Source organism: Antennarius striatus, chromosome 18 (genome assembly GCF_040054535.1).
Source record: "Antennarius striatus isolate MH-2024 chromosome 18, ASM4005453v1, whole genome shotgun sequence".
NCBI classification, from domain to species: Eukaryota; Metazoa; Chordata; class Actinopteri; order Lophiiformes; family Antennariidae; genus Antennarius; species Antennarius striatus.
This window is the reverse complement of record NC_090793.1, coordinates 20,912,500-20,921,670: the sequence shown is the minus strand read 5'-3', so window position 1 is coordinate 20,921,670 and position 9,171 is coordinate 20,912,500. Positions and strand designations below refer to the sequence as shown.

Here is a 9,171-nt window from a genome sequence, read left to right as displayed (position 1 = left end):
TATCTTTTTTGGCTTTGGTGTCAAAGTGATCGCTTTGTGATTAGAGGTTCTGGAGATAAAGTCAGAGAGGCCAGACTGAGATGGTTTGGACATGTCCAGAGGAGAGATAGTGAATATATTGGTAGAAGGATGCTGAGTTCTGAACTGCCAGGCAGGAGGCCTAGAGGAAGACCAAAGAGGAGGTTTATGGATGTAGTGAAAGAGGACATGAAGGTAGTTGGTGTGAGAGAAGAGGATGAGAAGACAGGGTTAGATGGAGGACACTGATTGGCTGTGGAGACCCTGAAGGGAAAAGCCCAGAGGAGGAGGAGAAGTGATCATCTGGTTATTTGGCTTTTATGAATAAACGTGATGTTAGAAATCAAACTCTCTCTCTCTCTCTCTCTCTCTCTCTCTCTCTCTCTCTCTCTCTCTCTCCTCCTTCTCTCTCTCTCTCTCTCTCTCTCTCTCTCTCTCTCTCTCTCTCTCTCTCTTTCTCTTTCTTCTCACGCGCGTGCTCGGGCCTCACTCGCGCGTGCGCGCGTGCTCCAGGGGCGTGGAGGGGCGTGTTGTTGCATCGTCACGTGACCGTCCTCCCGTCCTCTCGGTGCTCCGGTCTCTTTGTTGTGTTTGCGGCAGCGGATCGGTTCTACCGGAGAGCCGTCGGTCCGGCGCACCGGGGATCAGGCGCTGCGGGACGCGGGACGCGGGACGCGGGCTTCGGTCGGTGGCCTGCCGGCCACGGTGTGTCGGGGACCGGGAGACACCGGGGAGGAACCGGGAGAATGCTGCCGCTGCCTCGCCAGCGGACGAACCGGAGCGTCTGACGCAGAACCAGGCGGCGAGCGGCTCGTGCGCGACGGTCGAACGGTCGGACTCGTTTACCGGAACCGGTCCGGTTCGGCCTCGTCACCGGCATCATGGTGTCGGGCCCGGGGGTCGCCCCGGTGCTGCTGTCCGCCTGTCTGCTGGCGCTGCTGCTCCAGCTGCCCCGGGCTCGCGCGTCCTACCCCCAAAGCGGCGAGTGCAGGGGCAAAAAGGACTGCACAGGTAGGTAGGGGGGCATAGGGGGGTAGGTAGGGGCATCCCTCCCCCCAAAGAATAAAAAACGGATAGCCGTGAGGAGACGCTGTGTGTGTGTGTGTGTGTGTGTGTGTGTGTGTGTGTGTGTGTGTGTGTGTGTGTGTGTGTGTGTGTGTGTGTGATCAGTGTGTGTGTGATCAGTGTGTGTGTGTGATCAGTGTGTGTGTGTGTGTGTGTGTGATCAGTGTGTGTGTGTGTGTGATCAGTGTGTGTGTGTAGGTGTGTGTGTGTGATCAGTGTGTGTGTGTGTAGGTGTGTGTGTGTGATCAGTGTGTGTGTGTGTGTGATCAGTGTGTGTGTGTGCGTGTGTGTGATCAGTGTGTGTGTGTGCGTGTGTGTGATCAGTGTGTGTGTGTGTGATCAGTGTGTGTGTGTGTAGGTGTGTGTGTGTGATCAGTGTGTGTGTGTGTGATCAGTGTGTGTGTGTAGGTGTGTGTGATCAGTGTGTGTGTGTAGGTGTGTGTGTGTGATCAGTGTGTGTGTGTAGGTGTGTGTGTGTGATCAGTGTGTGTGTGTGATCAGTGTGTGTGTGTAGGTGTGTGTGTGTGATCAGTGTGTGTGTGTGATCAGTGTGTGTGTAGGTGTGTGTGTGTGATCAGTGTGTGTGTGTGTGTGATCAGTGTGTGTGTGTGTGTGATCAGTGTGTGTGTGTGCGTGTGATCAGTGTGTGTGTGATCAGTGTGTGTGTGTAGGTGTGTGTGTGTGATCAGTGTGTGTGTGTGAGATCAGTGTGTGTGTGTGTGTGTGTGTGATCAGTGTGTGTGTGATCAGTGTGTGTGTGTAGGTGTGTGTGTGTAGGTGTGTGTGTGTGATCAGTGTGTGTGTGTGATCAGTGTGTGTGTGTAGGTGTGTGTGTGTGATCAGTGTGTGTGTGTGATCAGTGTGTGTGTGTAGGTGTGTGTGTGTGTGTGATCAGTGTGTGTGTGTGTGTGTGTGATCAGTGTGTTTGTGTGTGTGATCAGTGTGTGCGTGTGTGTGATCAGTGTGTGTGTGTAGGTGTGTGTGTGTGTGATCAGTGTGTGTGTGTGAGATCAGTGTGTGTGTGTGATCAGTGTGTGTGTGATCAGTGTGTGTGTGTAGGTGTGTGTGTGTGTGATCAGTGTGTGTGTGTGATCAGTGTGTGTGTGTAGGTGTGTGATCAGTGTGTGTGTGTGATCAGTGTGTGTGTGTAGGTGTGTGTGTGTGATCAGTGTGTGTGTGTGTGTGATCAGTGTGTTTGTGTGTGTGATCAGTGTGTGCGTGTGTGTGATCAGTGTGTGTGTGTGTAGGTGTGTGTGATCAGTGTGTGTGTGTGTGTGTGAGTGTGTGTGATCAGTGTGTGTGTGTGTGTGTGTGTGTGTGTGTGTGTGTGTAGGTGTGTGTGTGTGTGTGTGTGTGTGTGATTAGTGTGTGTGTGTGTGTGTGTGATCTGTGTGTGTGTGTCTGTCTGTCTGTGTGTGTGATCAGTGTGTGTGTGTGTGTGTGTGTTTGTGTGTGTGTGTGATCAGTGTGTGTGTGTTGTGTGTGTGTGTGTGTGTGATCAGTTAGTGTGTGATCAGTGTGTGTGTGTGTGTGTGTGTGTGTGTGTGATCAGTGTGTGTGATCAGTGAGTGTGATCAGTGTGTGTGATCAGTGTGTGTGATCAGTGTGTGTGATCAGTGTGTGTGATCAGTGTGTGTGTGATCAGTGTGTGTGATCAGTGTGTGTGATCAGTGTGTGTGATCAGTGTGTGTGATCAGTGAGTGTGATCAGTGTGTGTGATCAGTGTGTGTGATCAGTGTGTGTGATCAGTGTGTGTGTGTGATCGGGTCCCTCTGATTGGTTGTCTTAGCTGTTTTAATTGAATCTCAACTTTGATTTGGGGCAATGTGGGGTGATTTGGGGGTGATTTGGGGGTTATGGTGTTACTGGGGTTTATCTGGGGAAATTTGGGGGTTTCGGGGTCGCCTCACCTTTTCTGATGGGTGTGTGACCCCATCCAGTGTGACCCCATCCAGTGTGACCCTGAGACAGTCGACAAAGTAACGAGTTAGTCAACAAGCTGAAATAGTTAGTAAACAAACTCATTTAGCATGTTGATAAACACACGCCAGCAGGTAAACATGTCATGTTTACTAGTAAACAACTCATTTAGCGTGTTGATAAACACATGCCAGCCTTTAGACATGTCATATTTACTAGTAAACATGCTAATGATGGGCAGAGAATGAGCTAACATTAGCTAAAGAAGCTGACGTTACTCGTCTGCAGGTGTGAACAGATCCCAGTGATCAGGTGTGTTCAGGGGCGTCTTTGTCTTCACTGCAGCTCTGGGGTTGCGGTGGAGGTCAGGGGTCGGGTCAGATCCCATGTCAGTGGTTCTGTCACCATTCCTGGTGTGTTCCTGGTGTGTTCCTGGTGTGTTCCTGGTGTGTTCCTGGTGTGATCCTGGTGTGTTCCTGGTGTGTTCCTGGTGTGTTCCTGGTGTGATCCTGGTGTGATCCTGGTGTGATCCTGGTGTGTTTCTGGTGTGATTCTGGTGTGTTCCTGATGCGATACTGGTGTGTTCCTGGTGTGTTCCTGGTGTGTTCCTGGTGTGTTCCTGGTGTGATCCTGGTGTGTTCCTGGCGTGTTCCTGGTGTGATCCTGGTGTGATCCTGGTGTGATCCTGGTGTGTTCCTGGTGTGATCCTGGTGTGTTTCTGGTGTGATTCTGGTGTGTTCCTGATGCGATACTGGTGTGTTCCTGGTGTGTTCCTGGTGTGTTCCTGGTGTGATCCTGGTGTGTTCCTGGTGTGATCCTGGTGTGTTCCTGGTGTGATCCTGGTGTGTTCCTGGTGTGTTCCTGGTGTGTTCCTGGTGTGATCCTGGTGTGTTCCTGGTGTGTTCCTGGTGTGTTCCTGGTGTGTTCCTGGTGTGATCCTGGTGTGATAGTGTTGCGTTCCTGATGCGATACTGGTGTGATCCTGGTGTGTCCTGGTGTTCCGCAGACCCGTCGGAGCAGAAGAGTGACCTGAGGGTGTGTGATGACTCCACCTGTCGGTTCGGAGGCGTCTGCCGGGACGATGGCGCTCAGCTCAGATGCGTCTGTCAGTTCCAGGTACCTGCTGAATCACTATTCAATCTGTGGCCCTCCAGGTGTGATCCGGTGTGATCAGGTGTGATCAGGTGTGACTGTGTTTGCAGTGCCACAAACACTACGTGCCGGTGTGCGGCTCCAACGGGGACACCTACCAGAACGAGTGCTACCGGCGCCAGGCGTCCTGCAAGCAGCAGCGGCTCATCTCCAGGGTGTCGGACGGGCCCTGCTCCGCAGGTGAGTCCCCCAGGGGGCGTCGCCCAGCGCCATGGAAATGGCCACAGGACCTCTCAGTGTGTGAATGTCCTCCCAGAGCAACATCACACCCATTGATCACAGAACCACTTCATCAACCACTGATCAGTTCTGATTAGAAGTCCATGGTCAGAACCAGTGGGACCCGGTCCAAGGCCCACGATCCCAGGGGTCCGGGTTCTATCTGGCTCTAGAGTCTGGGGTCTCTCCACTTCCAGAGGTCCAAGGTTTATCTGGTTCCAGAGGTCCCGGGGTCTCTCTGGTTCCAGCGGTCCAGGGTATCTATGGTTCCAGGGGTCCGGGGTCTCTAAAGTTCTAGGGGTCTAGGGTCTCTCTGGTTCCAGGGATCCGGGTTGTCTATAGTTCCAGGGGTCCGGGGTCTGTCTGGTTCCAGGGGTCCGGGGTCTCTAAAGTTCTAGGGGTCTAGGGTCTCTCTGGTTCCAGGGATCCAAGGTTTATCTGGTTCCAGGGGTCCCGGGGTCTCTCTGGTTCCAGCGGTCCAGGGTCTCTATGGTTCCAGGGGTCCGGGTTGTCTATAGTTCCAGGGGTCCGGGTTGTCTATAGTTCCAGGGGTCCGGGGTCTGTCTGGTTCCAGGGGTCCAAGGTTTATCTGGTTCCAGTGGTCCGGGGTCTCTCTGTTTCCAGGAGTCCGGGGTTTCTCCGGGTCCAGGGGTCCGGGTTGAACTGATTGGTTTGGTCCGGCTTGTGATTGGCTGCTCCTCGACTTCCTTTGGTTCCTCCTTCCTGTTCTGAGAACAGGCAGTGGATGTTTTACCGCCACCTGCTGGTGGAGGTGCTGCATTACCGCTCACAGCAGCAGAGAAGCTGAATGTCAGCTGCTTGTCATCCTACTCTAGAACACAAACACACACACACACACACACACACACACACACACACACACACACACACACACACACACACACACACCCCTTTAGTGCACACAGGCCTCATGACTGTCCGCTGTGTCTCCACAGATCCTGGATCAGGCTCAGGAGACGGCGACGGTGAGTCCATCCTCTTTTCTGATTGGTGTGAAATGACAGGTGTGGCCAGGTGTGGGTTTATGTGGTCTCATGTGGGTCATTGTGGTCTTCCAGATGAGGGTTCCGGTTCAGACGGAATGAAGAAGTTCACCAGGTGCAGCACCTGTAAATACGGAGCCGAGTGTGACGAAGACTCTGAGGACGTGTGGTGAGTAGCGGGTCGCTCATGTCGGGATCTGACCCGGGTCTGGATCTGATTCCAGTTCTGGATCTGGATCAGGTTCTGGTTCTTGATCCGGTTGTGGTTCTGGTTCTGAATCTGGACCTGGACCCTGCCTCTGCCCTCAGGTGCATCTGTAACATCGACTGCAGCGGACACAACCTGAACCCGGTGTGCGGCACCGACGGCGGCTCCTACAACAACCCGTGTCTGGTGAGGGAGGCGTCCTGCATGAAGCAGGAGCAGATCGACGTGCAGCACCTGGGCAGGTGCAGCGGTGAGTCCCGCCCCCTGAGGTCACAGGTTCATGAGTCCCGCCCCCTGAGGTCACAGGTTCATGAGTCCTGGCTCCTGAGGTCACAGGTTCACGAGTCCCCGACCCTCAAGGTCACAGGTTCACGAGTCCCTTGAACCTGTGATCTGGTGGTTATACCTTATTGATCATGGTGATCTGGTGGTTATACCTTATTGATCATGGTGATCTGGAAGTTGTTTTATTGATGGCGTCCTGTTTGACCCTCTGGTAGCTGATGAATGACCTTCATCACAAACAAGCGTGACCTTCAGGATGCATCCTGTCTGTCACAACTGTGCTTCCTGGTCCAGACCTCCTGCTAAGCTCACCTGTAGCTCCAGTGCTCCTCATTCTGGTCTTTAGGACCCCTCTGAGGGCAAGGGGCCACACCCGCCGCCGCGTTGTTGTGACCTCACAGCTTTAACTGGCGGCCCCGCCCTGTGTGTCGCTTAGAGACCAAGGCTCTGGACCACGGTGAAGGCTTCTACGCCGGGATGCCCCGCCCCTGCGGCGATGGCCACGCCTCCTTCTGTGTCCACGGGACGTGTGAGCTCAAGTCCAACACCGCCACCTGCAGGTCAGTCAGAGTACCACAGCCTCCTGCACACAGCTCTGATGGGAGGACACACACACACACACACACACACACACACACACAGACAGACAGACAGACAGACAGACAGACACACACAGACATACACAAACACACACAGTACTAGTAGTACTACTAGTAGTACACCAGTACTGCTACTGTTAATCAGCTCACATATCCTACGGTCAGTGAACACATCCTGTGTGCTTGTGTGTGTGTGTGTGTGTGTGTGTGTGTCTGTGTGTGTGTGTGTCTGTGTGTGTGTGTGTGTGTGTGTGTGTGTGTGTGTGTCTGTGTGTGTGTGTGTGTGTGTGTGTGTGTGTAGGTGTGAGGCGGGCTACCAGGGGCTCCAGTGTGAGGAGCGTCAGGACTTTAACGTTCTCTACGTGGTTCCCAGCGGACAGAAGCTCCACTACGTCCTCATCGCCGCCATCATCGGCGCTGTGCAGATCGCCATTATCGTCGCCGTGGTGATGTGCATCACCAGGTGAGGTGCATTGATCAACTGGGGTCAGCTGTGGGGGGCCCAGGCCCTAAATGATCACAGCTGTGGTGTCGTCTGCAGGAAGTGTCCTAAAAACCACCGGGGGCGGCGCCAGAAGCAGAACCTGGGACACTTCTCCTCCGACACCAACTCCAGGATGGTGTAGCGTGTGCACTCCGTGTTCCTTCAGACATACGTGTGTGTGTTCGTCGTGTCCATTAAAGGAGCAGTGGCCGGGGGCCTGACTGGTCTGGGGGTGCTGGTGCCAGGAGCTGGTGAAGGGCGTGGCTGACGGGCCTGTGTTGAACGTTCCTTTCTTCCTTAATTTGCAGCTGATCACCAAATGTTTTAGTTCTGTCAGTAGGGGGCGCTCTGGCCGCTAGGTGCTGATCACCAAATGTTTTAGTTCTGTCAGTAGGGGGCGCTCTGGCCACTAGGTGCGTTTGTTCTCGTGAACGTCGCTCAGAACCGTTCTGACGATCCTTCGCTTTCAGTTTCTACGTTCTTGTATCTTCGCATGACTTGTGAAAACTGTTCTGTGGTATAGTGTAAAGAGGAGGAGCTTAGTGGTGACACCCTGGTGTGGTCCTGATCCGTGGCGTCTGATTGGCTCTGAGAAACGTCCGGTTCGCTCAGACGGCTGTGATTCGAAACGCTCATGAATGTCAAAAATAAACGATCCCGACAGAATCGAACCCAGCAGGAAACGTTTGACTTCAGCTCCGCTGAGGAACCTGGATCCTGTGGCGCTAACACGTGACGCTAACACATGACGCTAATACGTGACGTCAACACGTGACGCTAACACATGACGCTAATACGTGACGTCAACATGTGACGTCAACACGTGACGCTAACAAATGTCCCGTGTCTCCGCCCTCATCGTCATGTAGCTCCCACACGCCACAGACGTGTAGCTGCTGTAATGACACGTGTTTGAAACTATGCATCAGTTGATCACCAACACCGCCGAGAACGCTAACGGAGACGATGAGTGGCTAACGATGGCAGCTAAAGGCCGTTCACACCAGCAATGAACCAGTGAGCATCTGGGCTAGCGCCTGCTCAAATTAGCATGCTAAGCACGTGCTAACCTCAGTATGTGCTGTTTCGGATAGCATGTGTTCATGTTAACATGCTAACCTAAGTGTGCTATTTGGGATAGCACCTGTTCATGTTAGCATGCTAACCTCAGTATGTATTGTTTGGGCTAGCATGTGTTCATGTTAGCATGCTAACCTAAGTGTGCTGTTTGGGCTAGCACCTGTTCATGTTAGCATGCTAATCTAAGTATGTGCTGAGTCACTATCGACCAATTCAAACTATAAAGCTAATGGCGTTTAGCATCATTTTATCTGACCCTGATTGTGTTCATGTATTGCAGTCAAGCTAGCTATTGGTCTGCTCACAAGTAAACCGGCTAGCTGTTGTCTGGCTAGTGCTAGCATGTCAGCAGGTAGCTAACATCACGTCTGTCATTCATGCTGTGCTAGTCAAACACATTTAGCCACTTAAACAAAGGCTAGCTAACGTCTGCAGCCTCCTGAAGCTTTAGCTAGGAGGTTAGCTCATGGTGAACGAGTGGTGATGAGCTAGCGGGGTCAGAGGTCAGATCAATGATTCTGTTCTCAGGCTGCAAATAGGCATCAGGACGTTTTTGGAGCCGGTCCAGACGGGCAAGTCGTGATGAGTTCAGGGGCCGTCGGGCGTTTCTGTTTTTACAGGTTGTCTTTTTGTTCTTCTTGTCGTCAGCTGTAACGTCATGTGACTACAATGTGTTTGACATGTTAATATTCATGTTAATATTCATGTTAATATTCTGCATGTAGACTCTGGGGCCACTTTTGGTCTCTGACTAAATAAACGTTTTTTATTGAACGCGCCTCGAAGCCTCATTGGAGGAAATGTTCCGTTGTTCTGTCGGCTCCCTGAAGGCATCATCCACCTGTGAAGGGTTAACGAAGGGTTAACAGAGGGTTAACGAAGGGTTAACAGAGGGTTAACGAAGGGTTAACGAAGGGTTAACGAAGGGTTAACGAAGGGTTGACGGTGATTCCTAATTGAACTCACCTGATGAGATTCCCTATCCTGACGTTTTCTCTGAAGCAGCGGTCAAAGGTCAGAGGTCAGGCCCTCTCCACCTCAGCTCTATAGGAATAAACACAGAGCTATGGACTCTGAGGCGGGGCGGCCCCGGGGTAAATATAGTTCTCTACTGGGGGGGTGGGGTAAATGTGGTTC

The 9,171-nt window shown here is 52.7% G+C and overlaps 1 protein-coding gene across 1 annotated transcript; it reads left to right on the top strand.

The window, feature by feature from the left end:
• The first annotated feature begins 578 nt into the window (after positions 1-578).
• tmeff1a (transmembrane protein with EGF-like and two follistatin-like domains 1a) lies at positions 579-8,808 on the top strand. The gene is made up of 9 exons (XM_068340394.1): positions 579-1,029; positions 4,010-4,119; positions 4,206-4,335; positions 5,331-5,360; positions 5,454-5,547; positions 5,688-5,836; positions 6,308-6,431; positions 6,772-6,933; positions 7,012-8,808. The coding sequence occupies exons 1-9, from the start codon at positions 900-902 to the stop codon at positions 7,094-7,096; spliced, it is 1,014 nt and encodes a 337-aa protein (XP_068196495.1). The 5' UTR covers positions 579-899; the 3' UTR covers positions 7,097-8,808.
• Positions 8,809-9,171: the final 363 nt, after the last annotated feature.

Bases quoted from the DNA above. Each gene is read 5' to 3' on its own strand.
- tmeff1a (XM_068340394.1), top strand. From the start codon at position 900: ATGGTGTCGGGCCCGGGGGTCGCCCCGGTGCTGCTGTCCGCCTGTCTG. The intron at 5,837-6,307 runs GTGAGTCCCGCC...TGTGTCGCTTAG, and splicing joins GCACCTGGGCAGGTGCAGCG to AGACCAAGGCTCTGGACCAC. The intron at 6,432-6,771 runs GTCAGTCAGAGT...GTGTGTGTGTAG, and splicing joins TCCAACACCGCCACCTGCAG to GTGTGAGGCGGGCTACCAGG.